This window comes from Zophobas morio, unplaced genomic scaffold, assembly GCF_036711695.1.
Source record: "Zophobas morio isolate AGI-343-1 ecotype UQ-CSIRO unplaced genomic scaffold, CSIRO_AGI_Zmor_V1 ptg000029l, whole genome shotgun sequence".
NCBI lineage: Eukaryota > Metazoa > Arthropoda > Insecta > Coleoptera > Tenebrionidae > Zophobas > Zophobas morio.
The window spans coordinates 2,892,992-2,919,167 of record NW_026972134.1 but is presented as its reverse complement, the minus strand read 5'-3'; the positions used below and the strand labels follow the sequence as shown (position 1 = coordinate 2,919,167).

At 35.7% G+C, this 26,176-nt stretch overlaps 2 protein-coding genes and 1 long non-coding RNA gene across 8 annotated transcripts; 1 reads left to right on the top strand and 2 right to left on the bottom strand.

The window, feature by feature from the left end:
• Positions 1-311: 311 nt before the first annotated feature.
• Positions 312-1,875, bottom strand: LOC135137553 (replication factor C subunit 4). Its single transcript, XM_064067246.1, has 6 exons — positions 1,667-1,875; positions 1,341-1,616; positions 892-1,285; positions 710-823; positions 522-605; positions 312-469 (listed from the first exon to the last, which is right to left on the bottom strand). Exons 1-6 carry the CDS (start codon positions 1,771-1,773, stop codon positions 380-382), a joined length of 1,065 nt encoding a protein of 354 aa, XP_063923316.1. The 5' UTR covers positions 1,774-1,875; the 3' UTR covers positions 312-379.
• A 350-nt stretch (positions 1,876-2,225) lies between these two features.
• On the top strand, positions 2,226-8,026 carry LOC135137555 (uncharacterized). Of its 6 annotated transcripts, none has more exons than XR_010281854.1 (4): positions 2,226-2,996; positions 3,637-3,848; positions 3,908-4,357; positions 4,420-8,026. It is a non-coding gene; the product is annotated as an uncharacterized LOC135137555 (long non-coding RNA). The 6 variants fall into 6 exon arrangements; XR_010281852.1 differs by having other exon boundaries at positions 3,637-4,357; positions 4,420-6,511; positions 6,558-8,026; XR_010281850.1 differs by having other exon boundaries at positions 2,428-2,996; positions 3,637-4,357; positions 4,420-6,048; positions 6,097-8,026.
• Positions 8,027-11,702: 3,676 nt separating this feature from the next.
• LOC135137552 (zinc finger protein OZF-like) lies at positions 11,703-26,165 on the bottom strand. The gene is made up of 3 exons (XM_064067245.1): positions 25,919-26,165; positions 12,944-13,131; positions 11,703-12,887 (listed from the first exon to the last, which is right to left on the bottom strand). Exons 1-3 carry the CDS (start codon positions 26,135-26,137, stop codon positions 11,948-11,950), a joined length of 1,347 nt encoding a protein of 448 aa, XP_063923315.1. The 5' UTR covers positions 26,138-26,165; the 3' UTR covers positions 11,703-11,947.
• Between the last annotated feature and the right edge of the window lie 11 nt (positions 26,166-26,176).

The following is a 26,176-nucleotide window of genomic DNA, read 5'->3' as shown; positions in this document are numbered from 1 at the left end:
CGTCGATAGTAGAACAGTCTATTCTTATCCAGCCGAGTCTATTAACGATTATCAGTGAAGTTAAGTTGGAATTATTCACTGTAATATTTTCGCAGTGTAGTTAATCGCGTAAATTTGTATCACTGAGAAATAAATTGTTGAGTTTTACCCACGCCGATTTTAACTTTTGATTCGTTTATATAACAGTAATAAAAATTGAATACAATATGGAACCTTTTTTTAGTGATAAAGCACTACGTTACTGAAGTCAATGTTAAGGTCTTAAAAACAAATTTTGGATGATTTTGTGAATGTTGCAATTAAAAAAAAACAGCATTTATCTATATGTATTTAAAAATCGCTTCATTTCTAAGATATCAAAATTCGCAAATTCAGCACTTTACAAGCCATATGCTTTTATTATTGAACATCCTAGGTCAAGCAACTGAACAAATTCTGATCCACCATCTTGCAATCTAAAACTCACCACCTAGAAAGAACACAACCTAATAACACAAAATTAACTTTTATTTTTAACTCACCCCCAACTTTTCTCCAATGAGTGCCTTCTGTTTATCTGTGAAGCCATCAAAGTTAACAATAAATTCATTTAACTGTTCTAGCAGCTGAAAAAACAAAACACGTTACTAATAAAAATATAGAGCTTTTAAGAAAAGGAGTCAATATAAAATAGAAACATTTAAATACATCATCGAACAATAATTATTACCTGTGATGCGGCATACGCCTCAAACATTAATTCTTCTAAAAATTCCTGAAGTTGGTTATGATTTCTGGCCTTACAAACATCTAAAAATTTCTCCAACCAATGATCTGGGACCACCTGCAAAGAATTTTACTTCACCATAAATCACCAACTTGCTTAAGGCAAACGCTTCAAAAAAAACTTACCCCAGTGACTTCCAAAACGTCCTCGATTTTTATAGAGGCACCTTCTCCCTTTAATCTGGCACAACTCTGTAAGCTGGTAATGGCCCTTCTCATATCCCCTCCACTTGTTTCAACTAATTTGTTCATAGTTTGATCATCACATTGAATATTCTCTTCCTTACAAATAAAAGTCAACCTTTCAAGAATCATTGACTCATTTAAAGGCTTAAAACGAAACTTCGTACAACGAGATGTTAACGGTTCAATAATCCTAGACACATAATTACAAATCAGGCAAAACCTTGTCGATTTTGACTCTTTTTCCATAGTTCGTCGCAAAGCGGCTTGTGCTGCATGTGTCATTGAGTCAGCTTCATCAAGAATCACAATTTTAAATGGAGGGCACGGTTTACCGCTGTGAAAACACACAATTATATTATACAAGATATTTGAGAATTATGTAAATTTACTCTGGACGCGTTCCGCTGGCTGATAACTGTGCAAAAGTTTTCACTTTGTCGCGAATCACTTGAATACCACGTTCATCTGAAGCATTTAATTCAAGTATTCTGTCCTTGTAGTAGTCTCCAAACAGTTGTCGGGCTGCTGCCAAAATTGTACTTGTTTTGCCTGTACCGGGAGGACCATAGAAGAGTAAATTTGGCAAGTCGGCACCTGTAATACACTGTTGTAATACTGCAACGGCTTCATTTTGTTCAACGACGTCTGAAACGGTTCTGGGACGACTGGAAAAAATATTTGAGAAAAACTGGAGAGTTGAGGTTATGTAGCATACTATTTTTCTACCCATGGTACAGCTTTAGACTTCTTTGTGGGTTTTGTGGACGATTGCCCGGGTTTTTCTGAGGGATCTAATTTTCCTGATTTTAAAAAAGACTGCATGTTTTGTAATTTGCTTTATATAACAAATTAACTGGTTTGGCGCGCTTTTATAGTTGACAACTTGACACTGACAGGATGGTAACAGGTGCTACACGGAACGACAATCTACAAATGTTATCAAGAGAAACACCCTTGTCGCACAGCTTTTGGGGTCTTATACTGACAGTTTGATTAAAAAAAATCATAGAAAATGCTTCAAAAAGAAATATTTATTTACAAGTGACGCTCACGACTAATAATAATAAGCCCGACAGAAATGGGCAAGCAACCCAAAATACACTTCGGAACGATCCAAATTTATAGCGGGTGTCTACATAAATAAAAACCCGATCAAGAGGGCTGCCTCCTGTTTTATTGCTCTTTTTTCCGTATATCGTAGTGTTGTCATCGTGTTCGCGATAGTTGTTGCCATTTTGATCTCAAATTCAGTGTAAAGGCTACTGCATGATATAAGTAGACTCTGGTATGCCAACTATCAATTCAAGTTTCCCTTAAATCGTGGCCAAATCAAAGGACTAGCTGGCGATTGTTATTAATTTCAATAGGTGGCGCTACCTTACCAAGGGACGTCAATTTTTGGCATTTGTTACAATTTTAGGTTAACACCATTTGACACATTAAACTTAATACGTATAATAAATAAGTATTTATTTATTCATTATTTATTTTAAAAATGTGTGTCAGTTTTGGAATAACGTTTCTGGGACACTGATTTTGCGTCAACATATTTTTTGTTTTTTTTTTCTGCCAGGTTGCGCAGTGCGCAGTCGTATTTAATGGTCGTCCATAAACTAATTGGTGTGTGCAGCTGTGCAGTTAGGTGGCAGTTAGTGCGTAGTGCCTATTAACAATGAACGTAATCCATAAAATAGTCAGGGGTCCTGAAATGAGATAACCTTCACCTTATCCAATTAGTTAAACAACAGGACCCAAAATGGAGTGTTTAGAAAGATCCCAAGTGGAATGTGAAATAAAAGTACATAAGGTGAGGGTACGTGATGCACATGTTTGGGCATGTATCCGTAAACCATCCAGAAACCATTTCAAATTGATCTGAATGTTTGCGTGCTCGGCTCGAATCGAAGAAGCTCCACACATTCCATGCAAAATTTTTTGGACGTTTTAAAAGTTCAAATGGACCCGGATGGAAAACTCGCAACCATCACCATGGCAGGATCAAGATTAAGGTGCAAAGAAGAGACTGTTATTTGAGTTTTAATATGGTAAGTTCCCAATATTAACGATAAATTGGATTTTATATTTGATTAGAATATACAGTAATAGTTTTTGAAAACTTATAAGTTAAATAATGCAACCAACTAGACCAGCCTTGACAATTTGGCCAGTTTCTTGGGTTTACTTGAATCAGCTGCCCTCTTTCGTGCTTCTCTTTGACATGAGAAGGTTAATCTCAACATGATAAATGAGAAAACTATTTTTTTTGTGATTTCAATTTTGTGTTCATCACAACCCACAAAACTGGTCAGTCCATGTTCACCAATTATTTGAATTACCTCAAGTAAGGTGTTTCGCTTTATTTCTTGATGAAGTGTTTTTGCAATGAGTGACTCAACTTCTTGTAGAAGAGTGATTAATTGATTAGAGGGAAATGTTAAATGACCCCTACTTCGAAGAATGATGAAGGTATTAAATTCTTCAATCCCATCCCCTACGATAGTTTCAACACAATTTGCACATTCTTCTAATTTATGCCTCCTAGCAATTGAACCACATACATAGGCAAATGCTTCTTCATTATCTCTGAAACTTACAGTAGTCCCAAAATTAATATCATTGTGCAATGCTTTGTCAAGTTCTAGGTCAAATTTTTCTTTAATTCTCATTGCTTTATCTTTATTGCAGTGTAGCGCTGATGTTTCACTTATGAGGGCCTCCAACATACTACCACCTGACACGTTGCTTCCTTTTGGGGGTTTAATTAAAGAATATAGTGACAACAGCCGAAAAATCTGTGCAATTTGTCCAGATTCAGGACTGCTATTGGCTCCCCCGCTAGCACGTAGCAACCCAAAAAAATGTTCGAGAGGATCCTGATTAATTCTGGTAGTCATTAGGTACTCAAATTTTAATTCGTTGGTGCAGTAGTCAAGCAAATTCAAAGTTGTGTTGATAGTGGCTTTGAGCCCTTCAGCTGTCGATTTCGTTAAAAAGTACTGAGGTTCAGAGCAAGATTCCCACAATTGTAAATAAATCAAGAAATCTTCTAAGGCCGCCTGTTGCTGAGAAGATTGCCTTAGGCCATTAAAACGATTACCTGAGTTTAAAATATCAGACAACTCATTAAGGCGTCTACAAAATTGGATTGTTGGCTGGCAGTTGACAAATTGTGGTACCTGTTTGTCTTTTAACGCCGTTAGGGCATCTGCAACAGTACCGCTAAATAATTGAAAGGCATATTTAGTGGTCATCTTTTCGTGCTGTTCTGGATGTACATGTTTCCGTGTCAATTTGTAGGCGTATTTAAAATGGTTCTTGGCATCATATTCCAACAAATTCTCAAAATCGGCCAATCGAACACGCCCTTCAGGAACATGGAATTCTTTTTGGGCCACGAGACGATTACGTATGCATTTTAACAAATGCGGAAAATCAGAACACATTCTCAATTTTCTGTTGTTGTTACAGGGATGGATGCACCATGGAGCTTCTGGATTCCCAGCATTAAATGATTTCCACATGGCCCTATTCCATGTAGCACCATCAGCAGTGACTACATCAACGTACAGCCCAGCTGCTTCACAGAGTGTCACCGCTTCCAGAACAAGTTTTGCTTGAATTGTCCCTAACACACTGCCTCTGGACAGAAAACATCCAACTGCTTGTACATGCTTTCCTGCAAATGATTGGAACATGATTACAAGGGCATGGTCACCAAGTTGATCTTTTTGAGGTTCAGGTGTATAGTCCCCTAGGTCTACAAATCCCATCACTTCCAACCGATTCTTATCAAAATATTTGCAAGGGGTAATTTTGCACTCATCCACCATTAATGTCCCATGACATTCCCGCTCAGGAATATTTTTTGTTTTTTCCTTCAAGGCTTTGAATAACTGCGTTTGAAACCCATAGGAACTGTCAATATTCCTGATATAGTTTGACAATGTACTGGGCGACGGTAAAGGCAATAATTCCCTGCTTCTTAAATGCCTGTAAAGTTTAGGGCTTTTAATTTTTATCAGAAGGCAAGTATAAATCCAGTCCTTGGTATATCGTTTTCCTCTAGGAGCTTTTCCTGCAGTCTCAAAGCAAGTTTTTACTGCCAGTTTCTGGTTTTCAGGTAACCTCGCAATAATGCCATCGATGTTTGGAACAGTTCCCATGGCCGATTTTAATTTGGCACATTTTTGTAGATCCCTAATCTTCTGACTTTGTTTAACTTGCTTTGTCAACAAGTACGAATATCGTTTTCGTTTACGCTCCTGTTTTACAATCGGCTGTGTCGCTTTTTTCGGGTTTTTACAATTTTTTTTTCGGATTAAAGCACATGCCCTACATCTCTCTGACTTCATTTGGGTGTTTTCGCCAGTGCAAAAAGGACTAATTTTGCCGTCAACACCTGAACCATTGCATACTTTTATGGAATGTACTGATTTAATTAGTGTCACTAATTCTTCCAAAGTACCAGGGAGAAAATCTGGAGCGCGACAAATATTTTTGATCATCAGTTTAATGTCTCCTTTACTGTCAATAATGATGGTTTTATCTATTGCAGGGATTGTGCCAGAAATATGACATATTGTGATTTTAGAAATCCCTGCATGAATTCCCCACTCTATAGGAAGCAACCCAACTAAACTCAAATCCATAAGGTTGTAACCACTCCCTAGTGTAAATTTTAAAAAATTATTCAGTGTAAATCTGTCTTTTAGTAGCCTGGTGACATATCTGGTGACCTGTCAATATAATGTCAGTTCATTCATGTATTCGCGACACATGATTACGTTCGATTTCATTGCAATTCTTGCACTCCTGCACAAGTTATTTCATAATTATCATTGTAACTTGTCGCAATATTGTAAAAATTGATAAACAATTTTCAATAAAAACACGATAACCTGAGTCTTCATGGTAATTACTAATTATGATACAAGAGCAACGATAAATAGAAACGTGTTTTATCTTTCATCTGCAGAAAGAAGAATGCCACCTACTGTAATTTAGACTTGCAGTCGATACGTTTACGAATTACGATAAAACGAACCCAAAAATACGAGTCACGAATGAAATCAGATATTGGGCTGGTAAAAAAACAAGGTGAATTGATTTATTTATTGTTGCTGCTTTATAAAAATCGCTTTACAGATGGGGAATAACTGAATACCTAATTCAGAATTTGTTTAAATTATTGTACATGAGTGTACGGGATATATGTGTGGCTAACCATGATATGATTTGACTCGAAGGACCAGCTCTCCCAACTGAAATGATCAATCTCGCGAGCAACACCAAAATTGTGTATAATAGGTAGATAACTGTTCACCTTAATTAGTCGCAACAGATGACCAATTTTTCATAAAAAAATGAGACACTAAGAAGTCTTTAATGTTATGTTTAATAACTCTCATTTGGAACTACTAATTATTTACAAAGTGTACAAGGAATTTGATTGAAGGTGATAGGTGGAGGAGCATAGCCACTATGCTCCTCTGTCCTGAGGATTTTAGTGATAATAATGAACAAAATGTAACTTCACAAAATTCAGAGGCTAAAATAATAGGTATGTTGAAAATAATTTGACAGTTTATTTAAACTTACTGTTACAGGAGTGGTTAGAAACATTGGGAACACATAGACCAAATAACCAAAAAGCAAAAATTTTTCTGTTAACTTTCTTAAATCTGAATCCCATGGATTTTAATACTCGATGTAAAGTATTTAAACTTGCTGTATATTCCAGATGTTCTTTCGCAAAAATAAATAAATCCCGAATAGTAAAAAACTATTTTTTTTTTGTTTTTGTCAAATATACGGTAGGTTAGATCTTCGTTAAATTCCAAATTTGAATACCACTGCGATTTTTGTTTTGGTTTCCACTTTGCTTCTTGTAAAGGTTCTCCAGATTGGGGTTGGGTTAGTTATAATTTTGTGGGCTTGACATCGGGAACACTATGGAAAGGATAGGAATAAATGAGTTTACAAGGAAAGTTTCTGCAGTGTTTGAATTTAATGAGGGACATTTAGTTGTATTGTGTAGGATATAAAGAGTGGGTATAAAACTTGAAAAGACAATGTTATACTAAAAAGCGAGATATACACTTTCAACTTGAGGTAGTTAAAACTGAAAGTCCTTCGACAGACCACCATGTTGTAATAACATAAAAAAAGGTCCGAATGTCGATACGTTACTCTCATAGTATAGTACTCTTCCTTGATGGTATAAGAATAACTACATACTGAAAAGATTTTTGCAAGCTTGAATTCAAGTTCTCGGGAGGATGCTTGGGGATAAGCAAGTTTCAATCCATTGTGACAGTTGGCAAGTGCCATTTTCATCTGCTTATTTATCACAATATGCCGTGTTGGTACCATTTTTCAATGATATGGTTTAATAACAAACTGTGAGATATTTAAATAAAACTCGCTCGCGCGTGATTGTCAAATTTTGACACATGCGCCGTTACCAATCTGTTCATGTAAAAAACACCATTGGCTGTAATGCCAACCTTACAATTTAACGAGTGGTTACAAGCTTATGGATTTAACTGTAGTTGGTGCAAATTTTCTCTCAAAACCTCATATAGTGTTGAAATGGAGGATGAGGGGAGGTTTGTTTCTATTTGTGTAGGACTTTCAGATGGTTCAGAGGCAGGGATGTAGGTATGTGAACCTTGAGATCTAAAACAGATTGTACCTAGTTAGTTTCAACAGTCTTTTGGTTACTTTTACACTTGTACGAATTAAATTTTATACTGGAATGCATTGTTTTTAAGCACTATAAACAGGAGAAAACAGACCTTGATTTAAGATAACATTTTAACGGACGGACAGGAACTACAGGAGGAGACGGGGATTTACTACTGGTTCCTAAGTTTTGATATGGAATGGCATCTGCCGTCAGAGTTCGTCTAATTTTGCCATTGTTCACAAATTCACGTATGAAATGTTTCGCAAAATGTCTCATGCAAACATGGTCATTTTTTGACAAAATTGTGCCCAAAGCCTCATTCCATGTTTGCAGTTTGTGTGTATCCTGTAAATCAAGTTTAAAAATATAACGTGTAAGGAAAAAATACCGGATTGTTTTATTTTTAGGAATATTTCTGTAAAATGTTTTACCGTTGGAACTTGGAACAAGGATAAATCGGTATTGGAAACTTTGACGAAGCCGCATAACGCACACTTCTTCATGTTGTTTTTGGTAAACTTTAAATTCGCCTAGATCAGTAATCAATCTGATTTTGACGCGGTTTGGCAATCTGACATTAGGTAGTATTAGAAGCGTCTGCGTTTTATTAACGTTTTCTGCATCCCTATTACGATCCCGCCAAAATTGTTGTGACATTCGTGACAGCAGTTTGACGTCGATTTTGACGTACCTACACATGGTGCTGCCATCTAGCAATTTTTGTTCAAACTGTCAACTAGACCTTCGTTTTGGAAAACAAAATGGCGGTGAGTTGGTATACCAGTCTATTTATATCACGGGCTACTGATTCACTACGTACCAGTCCATATGACAAGCGGATGACAGCTTTCAAAATTCATTTCGGAAACGACATACGGAAAAAAACAAAAGCTGGTGATATAATACTCTTGACCAGATTTTATTTAGACACCCAATATTTACAACAAAACAAACGTATTTATTTATTTATGAAAAACGTTAAAAAGAGTAATATGTATCACAAATTATTATAATTTTGACAAAAAAATACAAGTTTAAAAGAAAAATTTATTTAATTCATGTAACAACTACTTAAAATATGTACTGCATATTTGTACTCTGATACAGCCGACCAGTTTATACGCTTCAACCCCATCCCAATGACATTTTCACCTGCATTAAAACATCTCTTATTTCCTAAATGTTTCATGCTGTTAATTGGAGTTTGATAAACTACACAATAAAAAAATTCGGCGTACTTCTATGATAATAATGTGCAGCAATTTCCAAATTTCGAGCGAGAGGTAATGATAATAAATTGGTTTGAAACAAATTTAAATAAGAATTCCTATTCAAATTGTCTAAAAAAAATGAACTGATTATTCTTGTTATTAATTATTATTGTGGTGATCAAATCAGAATTAAAATTTCGCTCTGAAAAAATTAACAGCGGCGCGAAATCGCATTTGAATAATTTGAATTAAAAAAAAATGCAATCAAGAAAATCGTAAAACATAGGCAACCATGTGCACGTTTAGTTCTTTTTTTTTGGTAGTAGGTAGTTCTGCTAGGGAATTTTAGTTAGAGGGTCACTTTTGGTTTGTTTGTTGTGAATGCAACCACGTGGTGAGTTAGCTAGGTTAAGTTTAGTTGCTTTAGTAGTTAATAAAACGGAGAAAGCCTTTGTTTAACGAAAATTAATTGTAACGACGACGATGCCACAGTTTCCCCAACGCGCGTAGCTAATTCTTGCGGTTTTTCCAAGCGGAAATTAGTGAATTTTCAACCGACCCTAACACGTGGTGGAAATTTGTTTTATTGTTTGTAAATTCACAGTTCATGTTAGGATTTTAATTGTTAACTGGTTCTAACACAATTTAACAGTCGTAAGTTTATTCAGATAAAAGTACTTGCTAGGAGATTTCATGAAATTCACTTAATCGAGGCTCATCCTTTGTTTAACAAATTATGAATAAGGTTTCTGGGTGCTTATACTGATACATTATAATACTTTTTAATTCCTCACACAAGATTGCTAATAGTTAATTTGTGTCAGTTAAATCAAACTCACGTCGTCCCACTTTGGGAAAAGGACCGTGAAAGTGCGGTAGAACTCATAATATCGTGCACTGAGGTACGGGGGATTAAAAAATTTCTCACCTTAGGAAGTTATTATAATCACATCACCGAGATATTTTTCTTGCAACGTGAAAAATTACATCACCGAGAAACTTTTCTCGCAACGCCTGATGCATTTTGTGTTTATTTATAATGTGTTTTGTCTCAGATAAGCTGGGGACAGTCGACGATATAAACACTCAAAGCTAATTGTTTTAAGTAACAAATCACTTGGATAATGACCTAATGTACATTCTTTGTTTGAAGTTTGAATCGTTGATAAAGTGTGGCATAATTTAACATCAGGTAAATTCTTTGTTCTGGCAGCGGCTATGTTGAAAGAGTATCTTCAAACCGAGCACATGTTTAAACTCTAAAAACTCATTGAACAAATTAACAACATTGTGGGTCATGTCGGACGTGCATTTTATTCCTTTGATTTAGACCATTATTTGCACAGCGCCACAGAATTGATTACATTTCTGGGATTTTTGACGCATTGTTTTGGAACGCATTTGTCCGACGCCATTTTAAACCTCCATATTGCCTGTTATATTTTTTTGTGTTTATTTGGGGGAATGTAAAACGATGGCCCACAATGCAGCTGAATAACTTCACTTTTGAAAATTAAACAATAGCTCGAATGGATATAAAATATTAACCTCATGAAATTTTCTTAGTTTTGCAATTTTACACCTCATACAATTTTTTTTTTTCTATCTCACAATTTTAGCCTCAATAATATTCTATGTTGTATAATTTAAATTGAACGTAAATTTTCATGCTCTGCAGTTTCTAACCTCACGTAATTTTTTTATCTGCATAAATTTTACTTCACATCAGATTGTTTTTTGGTTTTATAAACCTTTGCTTGTTTTTTTGTTTCATGTAAATATTTTGTCGACTAATGTTTCCGTCATATAAATTATCTGATCTCCAATCTTAATCACAAATAAGAATTATTTGCTATTTAAAAATTTCACGAGAGTGTATGGCGAATTTAAATGTTGTTTACTGTTCTTTTTGAAACTTGAACACTTGTTAAGGTGTAGTTTAATATCAGAGAAAGTGAACATTTAAAATGTAATTGAGGTAAATAATACAGAAACACTTGGCAGAACCGGAGGGCGCGGTTTCTAGTCGAGCTGGCGGAATTTATCGTGCCGTCTGCACAAAGGACGCAGGTTTTACCTAATAGAAGTCAGGGCTGGTCGAGATGACGTGACGTTGTCGACTTCTGTCCATAGCCAGGACCCAACCGCGAGTTTCCGCAGTGTGTGCGATGGATAGAATCACCGTCGTGGCTAGGAGAACAGCCACAACCAGGAGCCCCAATCTCCGCTCGTGCTACAACGCCCCCTATGGGTAATTCTGCTATGTTCTAAAATGAAATTGAAATAGTTCGATCGCCACACTCCTGTGATGTTGACCAGTCATTGTCGCACGCCTACAACAGGCAACACTAGGCAACAAGTATCAAGCAACATGTCGTTCAGTGTTGCCTCAGTGGAATTCCGGCTTAATAACCTATGTATTTGCATCCACTTACTTTAATTCAATTTTCTAGTTTTCTTATTGGTGTTTTTAAAACTGTGGTATTTAAATACAATCAATGCGCATTGATTTGGAACGAAATTTTTCGAAGAGTTTAAAATTGTATTCACATTTCAAATCATGCCAGAATGTTTGGGTTTCACAATTGTTATTGTTTTAATATATTAAGAAAAAAAGTCTCGAACTAGGTTGATTTTTGCAGAGTCCAAAACTTTCACGATCTGGTTGTTCAATATAATATCTCCTATAGCGGAAACACAAAACATGTGATTTTTTCCATAGAAAACTGACCTTCACCGAAGTACATAATCCTGTAGATGTGTCACTGTATCCATAGTGTGATTTTATAGAAAACTCTATGAATTGGTTCTTAATCTATAAATATTTTAAAGATATTTTATTACTGTCACTTGCAATTTATGTGTCTGCTAACAACCAGAAACTTATGTTTGTTTTCTCTCATTAAGCATTTCTCTAAAGAAATACTTCACTGCTACCAAAAATCGATTAAATACAATACAAATTGTTCTATTTTAGTGTTTTCGACAAATATCATTAGTTTTGAAACTACCAAATTTCCATATGTAATTTCCATGCTGTATAAAGCGCAATGAGGTAAAATAACACAATTACATGAAGAAAATGTATTTTCTAAATTCACTCCATCTCTTTATGCGTATTCATATGCGTCCGCAAGCAATGTGCTTGGATGAATCCCTTCCCACACACCCCACAAACGTGAGGGGTCTCACCCGTGTGTATCCTCCTGTGTACCTTCAAGTTTGTATTCCTACTAAACCTCCTCCCACAAACCTCACACTCAAACTTCTTGTCGCCCGAATGAATCATCATGTGCCTCTTCCTCTCAGAACTAAACGTAAACCTCCTCCCACACACCCCGCACTCGAACGGCCTCTCCTCCAAGTGCCTCTTCTGATGGTTCCTTAACGCCCCCGCCCTGCTGAACGCCGCCCCGCACTCCTGACACACGTGATCACGCCTATCTGAATGCCCCGCCTCGTGCGACCGCAGCGCTGATTGCTGGACAAAGCCCCGCCCGCAAACGCTGCAGGTGTATGGTTTTTCGCCGGTGTGGAGTCTCCGGTGCACCGACAAGTTTCCTCGCAAAACAAAAGACAAGCCGCATATCTCGCACGTGTGTTTCTTGACGCCGGAGTGCATCTGCACATGCAGACGTAAGTTGGACTTTTTGAAGAAGGCTTTGGCGCAGAGGGTACAAGTGAACGTTTTGAGGTGGGCGTGGGTTAGTTCCATGTGTTTGGAGAGGGCGCTAGGGGTGGGTGGCTGAAAAGAACAGTAGGAGCAGGTTTTAGGGGGGGCGTTGTGTTTGCGTTGGTGTTTTAGCATACTGGTGCGGTATTGGAAGACTTTGTTGCAAAAAGGACAAGTTCGTTTCTTTATGTCGGTTGAGGGAGAATGAGATGGAGAGAGAGGGTTGATTCTGCTTGGAAGTTGGGTTGGATTGGTTTGGCTTAAGGTTTCTTCTTCTGAGTCCTGATGAATGGGTTCATAAGAGGCGTCAGGTGACGAAGGGTTACTGTGGGGTTCAATGACAAGCTCTATTGTTTCTTCAAATCTAGATTTAAAAGAATGTTACTGTGAAGACAATTTTTTTTACTGTTTATCACCTACCGAAAGTTGGCGAGGTCCTTATTTTGATCTGTTGGAACTTCTGACACATTTAAAGTCTTGTCTCTGTGAAAAACTGATTTTAAGTATCTATCTGACGATTCACACTGAATCTTGAACATATGCGATTTGACTGCAGTATCTCTGCAAGTTTCACATATTCGCTTAGGAAGTGCGTCGTGTTCTGATATCTACAAATGTTAAACATAATAATTAATAAAAATAATGAATTTGTTACAAAAATGTGCCTACACGTGTAAATTTGAGGCTATAGCATTCTTAACTGAAATAAAATTCTTGTGTTATAAATTTAAAATTTACAAATGTCAGTATAGCAAAGTATATCCCCCAAAAAGTGTCAGAAATATGGACCACGTTAACCAAAAACGTACTAAGCGACAAAATTGCAATTTGAGTAATACTAGAGTAAACTTTCATTGAAAACTAAAAATTTGTATTAATGTCTGAATAAAATTTTTGTCTTAAGAATACATGACTTTATGAATGTAGTCTATTTTGTTAATGGCATCTAAAACACACAGTCCTTTACAGTTTTAAAGAAGCATTTTGGCCCTTGGTACTTCTTTGAGAAAACAACCATGATATTAAATTTATTATTCCGTAAAAAGGCACTAAGTAATTTTTTGAAAAATATTATATATATTTAAATTAATTTAACGACCTATTGTAAAAAGGAACATATGCCATGAAACAAAAACAAAAATGATAAGTTAAATTTTTTTCCCCTAATTCGAAATCGATATCATTTGAAAAACCCTCCACATAAAATTCACAGTTTATTCCCCGTAAGTTTTTGTAAAAGAGTTTTGCATCATCGGGAATAAAAAGACATGATGTTTTTAGATCTGCCAACTTTTTAGGCGATATTGCTTTTCCATTGGGCCATAATGTAGACAATTTTCCAAAATTTTTAGAAGTCTTTTCCTTTTATGCATCAAAACTTCATTGTAGATCTCATTTTCCTGATTACTTTTCATAAAAATAGAAAGCGGTTTATCTTTAGTAAGTTTAATCACTCTTGTTTTCAAGCATCTAATTTTTTGTTCATGTATGCCTTCTATTTGTGACACTAGACTCTAAATCGGCTTCACTACAAAAATGTTCTTTCTGCATAAACTAAATAATAAGTGGATTTTTCTTTCTACAATTTAACATAATATTGTCGTAATCTTTTATACATATTTAAAGTCTCTGTATATACCTAATGACTCCAAAATCTTTGTCATTTGGTAAAAAACCATGTTCCGAACCAAAAAAATTCAAATAAATCGTTTGTTAAGTAGAATGTTGCTATAAAATTGATTTTAGCATGAATACAGCTTTTAGATTACTATTTTGACACCCACAAGAGTCAGATCACAGATGCAGTTCTGTTATATCCTTTTTGGTAAAATTTTCAGTAGGTATTAAGCTCTTAAGACAAGATCTCACCTTTTGTGCGCCACGACCTATTTTCTCTTTTTCCAAATAAAATAGTGTCCTTTCCTTGTTTTACCGGAGTAAATACCCTCGTTATAAAGCCAAAATTGACGCTTATAAAACTCTAAGTTTGTAGGATAGTTACAACTAGTTACAAGGAAACAAAACCTTTTTGATTAAAACATAATCCCAGATTTATTAAAGGAGCATAGTTCTATCTCAAATTTTGGTATAAAAATAATTAAGACAAATAAAGGATTTTTACAAACTAGCTGACCCCGTGAACTTCGTTTCACCTACAATTTAATTTTGAATCTGCAAAACCGAATGCTTTGAAATCTTGCAGATGTTTTAAACATATGATAAGCATAATAAATTTGTATTCAAAATATATTTACTTATCCCCTCCAAAAAATTGATGACGTCACCCCAAAATTTTGCCAAATGAATCCTCTCTAAAATGTCCAAGATAGGATGAGACTATACTTGTGATTTATCATTCCATTCATAATTTTTGGTTTTGCTTATAGTGGGTGCCTCAAAAAAATTAATCACTGAGTCAATTTATTTTATTGATTGAATCAAGAATTGCAAAACTGAATTTTGAAATATTGCAGACGTTTTGAAGTTACTGTTTGACATGGTAGGTTTTTAATCAAAAGATATCTGTTTATTAGAAATGTACCGACTGTAGGTCTGGCCGACTAACCGACTAGCCGATTGTTCGGCCAGTAAAAACCGACTAGTCGGCCGACTGTTCGGCTTTGCTAAAACCGGTTTATAAATGCGACAGACAGTGTGTTTTTTTTTCTATATCTCTGACTACCTTAAAAATGTGTTTTATTTTAATAAAAGGAATAACTAAAGTTTCTTTTGTGGGTATTGTTGGTGATTTAAAAGCGACGGTACGGTTTTCAGATTTTATTTTGTTCCTTACTGTTCGAGAGTGCCAGGGAGAAGAAGGAAGGGTGTTTAAAATGGTACACAGGTAAGCTCGGTTTCGAAGAGGTGGAAGTAGGTAAAGAAGGGTTTAGAAAATTCTAGGAGCGAAAAGAGAAAGTATGTAGGAGCGTAGGCCAGGTAGACGAAGGATAGGAAGTATTTACATTTTTACTATTATTATGAATGCGCTCAGATAGAACACCTGATTTTGTGGGAACGGTTGTTCCTACGCTTTGTTTTCCAAAAAATGTGTTAAATTTGTTTGGATAATTTTAACATTTAATTTTTTTTAGTAATTAAATCGCAATTAAATATTTAAATGAGGTTCTGTAAACCGGGTTTAATTGTTTTATATACTATTTTAATGTTAATAAAAAAAGCCGACCGATCGGCTGTTTAGCCGACCAGTCGCCGACTGCAGCCGACGATGAAAAACGGCCGAATAGTCGGCTTCTCCGACCGGTCGGCCACTAGTCGGTACATCCCTACTGTTTATCAAGCCCAAAAACTTGATGACGTCATCTCAAGATTTTGCCGAACAAATCCTATCTAAAATGTGCAAAACATCATCAGTATATTTTCGTAATTTATAATTGCATTCATATTTTTTAAATTTGTTTTTACAGTGACTCCAAAAAATGTATGGATCAGTCAATTTATTTTAGAGAATAACTCAAAAGTTGAAGAAATGACTTCTTTGAGATCTTGCAGACGTTTTAAAGTTATTGTAAGCATGGTGAATTGTTAAGAATATTTACTTATTTCCCCCAAAAAATTGATGGAACGGCCCACTCGATTTTCGCAGATAATTTTGGGAATACAATACAGTTATTTTTAGTATTACACTGCACCAATCCAAGGTGGTATACGTGTTGATCGTAAATGTTGATTAGGTCATCACAAAATTGTGTGAAGAAAAGACTCAACTCGAAAATGCTGAATATGTTTCATTATACTTTTGGTGCGAAGGAAGTTCTGTCGAAACAACGTTCGATCAAATTTTTGACAATGGTTGACATAAATAAAACTCAGTAGATGCTCATACTCGAAATACGAAGTATCTACTCGAATATCAAATCAAAATATTTCTAGTTTTTCTATATAATGCTAATATTTCAGTACGTAACAAATGATGCTCAAGTAGCATCTCGATATAACAAAAAAGGAAAACAGTGACAGTGTTCAACCATCAAAGCAAAAATCGAGTCACCAAAATATCAGTTAGTATGGGGTAGACACCTTGAGTTGGGAATCTCTATGGTCAGTGTTAGAAAGAACGCACTGCACAATTTATGCATAAATAAAAGCTAATTATCTTACGACTTCAGTTTTAATTTATCGGATTCCGTGATTCCTTCACTCGACAATGTTTAAATTTTGGGAAAATTTTCGAAACGATTGAAGTCGCTTGATCAAAGCTATACATTTGCATGATATAAATTAATCAATTTTAAACATAATTAATATCACTTATAATGTTTAAATATGATAAGCATAAATATATATGATAATTAAACCGAAACTCGTTGTCCTACAAACCCGAGATTATTAAAAACAAATCAATTTGTTTAAACAATGTTAAATTATCCCCGAAAATGTGCATTTTCCCGGCCAAAATATGAAAAATAATTTTTGCAGTCTCATGGTGACGTACGATGACGTCAATGTCACGTGAGCTACCTGTATAAAGGTCACGTTTTACGGTCCTTTGTGTTCAGTATTAATTTCTGTTTGATGGCGGCAAGATCGTCGCTTCATTTTGGCGTAAAGGTGGAGCGTTTTAGCGAATTTCTACTTTATTATTAATAAATATTACGGAAAATATGTTGTGTTAGTGCTGTGAACGCGAACGAAAATGGATATATAAAGGTAAGTACGACTTCAGTTTTAATTTATCGGATTCCGTGATTCGTTTATTCGACAATGTTTAAATTTTGGAAAAATTTTCGAAACGATTGAAATTGGTGGGTCAAAGCTATACATTTTCGCGATATAATTAAATAAAATTTAAACATAATTAATAGAATTCATAATGTTCAAATATGATAACTATCAATATATGATAATTAAACCGAAATCCATCTTCCTAAGAACACGAGGTTAGCAAAAACAAATTAGTTTGTTTAAACATTGTTAAATTAACCCCGAAAATGTACAATTTCTGATCTAAAATATGAAAAATAATTTTTGCAATCTCATCGTAACGTACGATGACGTCACTGTCACGTGAGCTACCTGTATAAAGGTCACGTTTTACGGTCCTCTGCGTTTACTTTTGATTTTGGTTTGGTGGTAAGTGTTTTTCTGTAAAAGGTACACACCAATAAACGTGCGCAGAAACGAAATTTGGTTCGGCATTGCGGGGTGAAAGAATCCAGCACGTGGTGATTCATCTTCAGTGGCGTCTGGTGTTAGAGAACTCTTTGGAGAATTTTCTTGGTTTATTGTGAGTGTATAGTTTGATTTTTTGGGAAAAAATTGTTACGCCTATGATTTTATAACATCGGAAAAACATTTTCACAAAATAAATTTGTGTTTCTATTTTTTTGGCTGTGATTTCTAGTACCACATAACATTGCCCCCAGATTCAATATCCAAAAGATACGCCACTGTCTATAGTATCATCTATTCCCGCCAACTTCCACGCGCAGATCTCTGACTCCGCCCATGTACCTTTTAGAGAAAAGCACTCTAGCAACATCAGAGTCCGTTTTGGCTTAAAAGTAGGGCTCCTTTCACGAATTTCTTATTTATTATTAACAAATAATAGTGAAAATGTGTTGTATTAGTACTGTGAACACGAACGAAAATGGATATTTTTCTGAAAAGGACCGAAAACAGGGTAAGTTCGAGTTCAGTTTTAATTTATCGGATTCCGTGATTCGTTCGGTCGACTATGTTTAAATTTTGGGAAAATTTTCTAAACGATTGAAATCGCTTGATCAAAGCTATACATTTTCACGATATAAATAAATAAATTTTAAACATAACTAATATCATTTATAATGTTTAAATATGATAAGCATCAATATACGATAATTAAGCCGAAACTCGTTGTCCTACAAGCCCGATGATATTAAAAACAAATCAATTTGTTTAAACAATGTTAAATTATCCCCGAAAATGTGCATTTTCCCGGCCAAAATCTGAAAAATAATTTTTGCAATCTCATGGTGACGTACGATGACGTCAATGTCACGTGAGCTACCTGTATAAAGGTCACGTTTTACGGTCCTTTGTGTTCAGTATTAATTTCTGTTTGATGGCGGCAAGATCGTCGCGTCATTTTGGCGTAAAAGTGGAGCGTTTTAGCGAATTTCAATTTTATTATTAATACATATTAAGGAAAATTTGTTGTGTTAGTGCTGTGAACACGGACGAAAATGAATATTTTTCCGAAAAAGACCGAAAACAGGGTAAGTACGACTTCAGTTTTAATTTATCGGATTCCATGATTCGTTTGGTCGACAATGTTTACATTTTGGATAAATTTTCGAAACGATTGAAGTTGGTGGGTCAAAGCTATACATTTTCGCGATATAATTAAATAAAATTTAAACATAATTAATAGAATTCATAATGTTCAAATATGATAACTATCAATATATGATAATTAAACCGAAATCCATCTTCCTAAGAACACGAGGTTAGCAAAAACAAATTAGTTTGTTTAAACATTGTTAAATTAACCCCGAAAATGTACAATTTCTGATCTAAAATATGAAAAATAATTTTTGCAATCTCATCGTGACGTACGATGACGTCACTGTCACGTGAGCTACCTGATAAAAGGTCAATTTTTCCATCCTCTGTGTTTAGTTTTGATTCCGTTCTGGTAGCAGCAACACTGGAGCTCCGTTTTGGCTTAAAAGTAGCACGTGTTCGCGAATTTCTAATTTATTGTGAATAAATATTAGCGAAAATGTTTTGTGTTACGTGCTGTGAACACGAAGGAAAGTGGAAAAAAATGCCCGATTTTTTTTGAAATATGTTGTTAATAACATGCATTCAGGACTGATAAAGTACGGCTTTGGAATATACAAAGTGCAGCGTTCATAATTCACAAAATACCGTATGCATCATTCTTAAACTACGGCGTCCAAATTTACAAAATACGGTGTCCTTCACCCATGCTATCAAACCCTAGTCCTCTCTTTTAATGGCAAGACGCACTCCAGACCTCCTCGTATTGTTTGGTTCTTGCTGGGCAACAGCAACGAGCGAGCAGAGTCATCGCTCTTTGTTGGCAAACGTGGAGAAATTTGTATATTGTAACTTTTGTAATTGAAGCATTTTGTACTGTATATTGTATGTGTTACTAACTTAACTTGGGTCTTGCCAATTTAGCTCCAGTGGTGCAAATGCTTTGTTTTCACGGTGCATTTGCTTGGGTTTTAATTTTGCAACAGTGCATTCTTTGGTTCCGAGACTGAATTCTCCATGTCGTCAGACGCTCTGGCCTGGGGGGGGCTCTGTTGGCCCTTAGACGCTGGGTCATCATCCTAAACGGATGAGGTTCATCATCCTAAACGGATGAGGTCAGTCGGCCCTGTATCTATGCGGCTGCATTCTCCCTTGGGCGTGTGAGCGCTGCGACCTATAGATTTCGTTTCGAGTTCCATCGGTGTGCTTGCTTGGGTATTAATTTTGCAACAGTGCATTCTTTGGTTCCGGGTTTGAATTCTCCATGTCCTCAGACGCTTTAGCCTGGGGGGGGTTCTTTTGGCCCTTAGACGCTGGGTTGCGTCGTTCTTTGAGAATGAGGTAAGACGACCTTGGATTTATGCGGCTGCGTTCTCCCTTGGGCGTGTGAGCGCTGCGACCAATAGATTTCGTCCCGAGTTCCATCGGTGTGCTTGCTTGGGTTTTCATTTTACAACATTCTCAATTTTTGGTGCAATTTCTTCCGGTGGTGTATTGGGTACTAACTTTGCATTTGTATTGTATCTGAATTGTATCTGTATCTCTAGTGTATTCTGTATTGTAGCTAGATTGTAGGTACCTGTATTGTATTTCCGTTGTATTGTACTGTATAACGTTCTATCCCTCATTAACAATTCCTAGCCCTCTCCTTTCCTAGCGAGATCTGCTCCAGACCTTCCCGTGGTTCTTGCTGAGCATCAACTATCGAGGACAAAAAATTCAAATTCAAAACCAGCAAAGTTTCACAAAAATCATGAAAATCGCTCGTTGGTGGCCAACGTGGAGCAAAAGACACTTTTGTAACTCAACTAACTTTGTTAACTCTATATTCTTAAGGAAAAAAAAATATATTACATTTAATTTATCATTTATAAGGACAAATAGTCATTTGCCACGCCGATGCTCATTTTTAGATTAAATGCTCACAAAACGCGTAAATGTTCAATTTGTGTCCGGGGAGATACAATGTTTGCAAGCAGATACACAGTACATCGGGTAGATGCTCAGGTATATAAGAGTAATAATAATAATGAAGTAGGTACTTCGTACTTCGAATATGAGTATCTACTCAGTTTTATTCATACCGTCCAATGTCTCGCTTCAATGTTTGATTATGATGTTGATTATGAGCACAACGCTGATCAACTTCCGTAACCGAATTACCCTTGAAATAAATCATCGCGATTTGCACCTTAGGTAGTTCGTCGCACATTTGATTGACTTCGTGGACTTATGTCAGCTTGTCGTCTTCTCGGCATTGTAATGAACTTCATAAAACGACAAAGAATTATTTTCACAGTCAATCAAATCTGTAAATTTTGTCTTGAGAATTTTAAAATATTGAAAACTTCAAATTAAATCCTGGAATAACGGTAAAGTTTGAAGTTTTGTCGAAACCAACAAAGTGAACATAGGTAAATAGAATGGCAGATCAAAATTAATAAGACACTTTCGCAATGCGTAACTAAATTCACTCTAACGAACACTTTTCTTAAAGTAAACGACGTTTTTTGTTACGAAAAAACAAACAAGGACTTCAAATGCAATAATACTTTTCACAATCGCACGGAAGAAATAGTTTTGTATGACACGTCAGTCAAACGACAGGTCCGTCAGAAACGCCAACTATTCAAATTCATTCGAAGTGGCGATTCCCATGCCAAATTTTTAATTTTTTTTTATCTTTTAGCCGTCTTATTTTTTATAAATTTTCTTACATGTAAACCTTGTCCTGACAATGAGGAACACGTAAAAAAAAGAATCGTCCAATTCGGTGCAGCCGTTCTGAAGTTATGAGCGTACATACATTTCGGCGATTCATTTTTATTAATATAGATTAGTTTTTGACATTAAATTCTCATAGTCTAAGAGCCAGTGGCCGGCTACCTGTATGTAATTGACCAGACCTCGAATTTTGTACAGAGAGTATCCTCCATCCAACATACTGGCGCAGCTGGAGCTCAGGTATGCCAGGTATCAAAAAATGACTAATTTTAAATGCATTTGACCACGTCTGCCATTTGGAAATTTTAAAATATATGTTTATTTTTATTAAAAAGTAACCATGGCAGACCATTATCACGCGTCGTAACATCGTGGCAGACAATTCTAAAAGTGCCAAAAAATATAAAATTTTCAAACTAATTTTGACCAAGTCTGCCATTAACATATTTTGTTTATTGTAGTCTTAGAATATTATATTTATCACGGCAGACGTTTTTATTGAGTATACACTTCAGCAGATAACAAAATCTTAACTACTACCCGAGCAGATATATAAAAATGACGCATTATATCTTACATTTATTTCATCTGCTTTGTAATTAAATTTATTGTTGTTTTTAAAAATTGATATTTCTGTAGGAATTCACATATCGTATCCGATAACTCCTGTACCTCTAGCTTTATGTCATTTAGATGGTAGTATTTTTGTAAAACAGTCAAATCCGTACTTTCTAAATGTCTGGAACCAAATATTGATCAGGAACCACCTCACAATACAGATGCATTTTTAATTGATGGGTTTTTCATTCTTCATTCTATGAAGGAAGTACCAAAAACATTAGAAAATATTTCCAAAAAATTTTTGCAGATGATAACAAAATATCTAGCACGAAGAATCGACGTAATTTTTGCATCCATCTATAAAAGACATAGAAAGAAGTCTACGACATGAAGCATCGTTAATTGACTTCACAATTTCTGGGCTTGACCAGGTACGACCATCAGATTTTACAAAAGAGAAAAAAAATACGAAATTTAAAAAACCTCTCATTTAATTTCTTTATTAAACATTAATGTAGTGATGAACTGGTATGTATCATTTGTCGGTAATCAACTGATACATTTGAACTTTCGAAACTGTCATTCTTATCGAACTGTTAATGATATTATACAATCAAATATCAATTTTTAAAAACAACAATAAATTTCATTTCAAGCAGATGAAATAAATGTAAGATATAATGCGTCATTTTTATATATCTGTTCGGGTAGTAGTTAAGATTTTGTTATCTGCTGAAGTGTATAGGTACTCCATAAAAACGTCTGCCGTGATAAATATACTATTTTAAGACTACAATCAACAAAATATATTAATGGCAGACTTGGTCAAAATTAGTTTGAAAACTTATATTTTTTGGCACTTTCAAAATTGTCTGCCACGATGTTAGACGCGTGATAATGGTCTGCCATGGTTATTTTTTAATAAAAATAAACATATATTTTAAAATTTCCAGATGGCAGACATGGTCAAATGCATTTAAAATTAGTCATTTTTTGATACCTGGCGTACCTGAGCTCCAGCTACGCCAGCCGCGCTGGGCTTAGTGAGTCCTCAGTCCTTGTATGTTGGATTGAGGAGACTCTCTGTACAAAATTCGAGGTCTGGTCAATTACATACAGGTAGCCGGCCACTGGCTCTTAGACTATGACTGTTAGGATGTTTAACTCATTTTTTGCGATTTGGCGCTTAGTACGTTTTTGGTTAACATCGTTCATATATTGGTAAGAAAGAAAAAATGGTATCATTTTCTTAAAAACATTTTCCCTCTCTCCTCAAGTGCAATCAAACAAATCCAATAGTTTTAAAAAAATATATAGATAATGATGAGAGTGTAAGAAAAAAAATTGTCTAACGAATTTAAACAGCATTTCTCTCGCTGACTCCATGCCGATCATGTTTCCTTTTCACCAGACGGGACATTTTAATAAAGTAGCTTAGGCTCGGGAAATAAAAATATGATCGTTTGTAGTTTTTAGAGATTCTTGTAGAGGTTTGTGGTGACCGAATTTGAATCAAAATTTCGCGCTGAAAAACAGCGGCGCGAAATCACATTTGAATAATTTTAATTTGAAAAAAAATTCAATTCAAAACCATCGTTAAACATAGGCAACCATGTGCACGTTAGCGCTTTTGGGTAGTGTGTAGAAATTTTAGTTAGAGGGTTGTTAGAAGAGGGCGGCTTGGTAGAGTGGTGAAAGCGGCATTGTAGGTTTGGTTCTGTGTGTGAAACCATGGTGAAAAGACGCGGTGAGTAGGTTAAGTTTAGTTGGCTTGGTAGTTAATAAAAGGGAGGAAGCATTTGTTTAACGAAAATTAATCGTAACGACGACGACGCCAGTTTTCCCCAACACGCGTAGCTAATTCTTGCGCCTTTCGAAGCGGAAAAATGCGAATTTTCGACCGACGCTAACACGTGTTGTAAATTTGTTTTATTGTTTGTAAATTCACAGTTTATGTTAGGATTTTAATCGGTAACTAAGTTTAACACAATTTAACGGTCCTGAGATTTGTTTAGATAAAGTACTTGCTAGGAGATTTTATGAGATTCAGTTGGTCAGGACTCAACATTTGTTTACAAAGTTATTAATAAGTTTCTGGATGCTTATACTTAAGTGCTACATTATAACACTTCTTAATTCCTCACACAAGATCGCTAATAGTTCATTCACGGCAGTTAAATCAACCTAACGTTATACCATGCTGGGAAGGGGACCGTGAAAGTGTAGTGCTCTGGGAAAGGGACTGTAAAAGTGCAGTGGAATTCATATTATCGTGGACTGAGGTACAAGGGGATTATAAATTTTTCAGCTTTACGCAGTTATGATCGTTATTATCATATCACCATCACATCACCCAGACCTATTATTAAGCATGCAGGTTTTGAATAGAAGTCAGGGACGGTCGAGAAGACGTGACGCTGTCGACTTGACCCAATAGTCGACACCCAACCACGAGTTTGCAGCTGCAACGGCCTGCCCGTACAGCATGTTCATCATGCAGAGGTGCTGTGCGGCAGTGCTTGCGATAGATACCTCACCGTCGTGGGTAGAACACCCTATGGGTAATTTTGTTGTGCTCTACAATTAAATTGAGATAGCCGCTGCACAGTTTTTATTAAAATTTTGTTCTCTTGTTGACCGCCATAATTTTAAATTTACCGCCACACGTCCGAAATAAGTTGTGTATTTGCATCCAGTTACTTTAATTCAGTTTTTTTTCTTTGTTTTTATTCAAAGTTTGTTTTTTTTTTGTAGCTGAGCGTTAAGCGGTGTCTTCAACGGGCACAACTTAGTCGCAGCTTTTTTTTGTCAGTGGAGGGATAAATAGGTAATTTTATGCCCTCCATATATTTTGTGTTTTATTGTGCGGTACTTTTCCAACCTTGGGGTCTACCACTTGCATCTGAACGCATTCCGCCACAAAAAAACACAACGTGGGGTTTCATTTTGTTAGACGATCACAGCCAAGGCCAAATTTTGAATTTTTTAATTTTTCGCGGGTTTTCAATTTTTCTTTCACATGTCAATTTAAGGCGGGATATTTGGGATTACCACAATGTCTGTTGTATTTGTAGGAATATTTATTGCATTTGTAATTCTAACATCCTGCATATGTGAAAAATGTAAATAATTGTATCAAAAAAAAAGCCGACTGTTTCGCGCCGCTGTTAAATTTTTTTCAGCGCGAACTTTTGATTCAAATTCGGTCACCACAACACTGCGCAGATCACGTGATAGTGATAATAGTCCCTTTCGTTTTGCACCAAACTCTACATACGTAAAATTCTGAAATGACGCCATCACATTCTTAATAGGAACGACCAGACAAATTTTGCTTAACGTTTTGCCATTTATTTTTTTTATATGATACTTCTAACATATATATTTCCTACGTATAATGAACACACATAAAATTTAACAAAAATTGGTCCGGCAATCTCGGAGATCATCTGTCTAACAAAAATCGACACAAACAGACGACGGAGGAACAATTTTTTCATACTTTTGGGGTCATGAAACGTCGAAAAAATATTAAAGTAGCCATTCGCCGGAAAAATGTAGAAATAAAAAAAATTGTCATAAAACGCCAAAACAGCAGAACTGAAAAACTTCTTTTATTTCTGTTTAGACATTTGTGTAAACTAATGCATATTTTAAATTAATGGAAATATGTATTTCATAACACGAGCAGCAGTATACGCAATCTCTATGTAGTTTGAATCAACCACAATCACGTGACAAACGATGTGATTTTTTAATCAATTTTATGTTTTATCTACTGTATATAACTACATAGATACAAGAAATTGCCACAAAAACTTCACCGGTCGCTGCAGTTATTACGTGTATTTACGAGCCTTTCACTCGACTAAACAAGCCCCTTCTTACCTGTACAGAAGCGCAACTCAAAATCACTTCAGCAATTGATAGCGTTCCGTCGCCAACTTCTCCACATTTCGAGAGTACATCGACTTCAGCACAAACGGCAAGGCAAGTCCTACACCTCGCTTGAAACCCCACAAACAGCCCATCCCTTAAACCACCACCAGCCATTGTTCCAAATGTCAACACAATCGTGCACATAATAACCCAAACGTCCCTTGTCATTCCAATTTACTTTTAATTTTTTAGGAATGTGCAACTGCA

Coding starts and splice junctions, on each gene's coding strand:
- LOC135137553 (XM_064067246.1), bottom strand. CDS start 1,773: ATGCAGTCTTTTTTAAAATCAGGAAAATTAGATCCCTCAGAAAAACCC. Junction 1,286..1,340: donor GCCAGCGGAACGCGTCCAGA/GTAAATTTACAT, acceptor GTGTTTTCACAG/CGGTAAACCGTGCCCTCCAT. Junction 824..891: donor ACGTTTTGGAAGTCACTGGG/GTAAGTTTTTTT, acceptor AATTCTTTGCAG/GTGGTCCCAGATCATTGGTT.
- LOC135137552 (XM_064067245.1), bottom strand. CDS start 26,137: ATGACAAGGGACGTTTGGGTTATTATGTGCACGATTGTGTTGACATTT. Junction 13,132..25,918: donor TGAGTTGCGCTTCTGTACAG/GTAAGAAGGGGC, acceptor TAACATTTGTAG/ATATCAGAACACGACGCACT. Junction 12,888..12,943: donor AAGGACCTCGCCAACTTTCG/GTAGGTGATAAA, acceptor TTTTAAATCTAG/ATTTGAAGAAACAATAGAGC.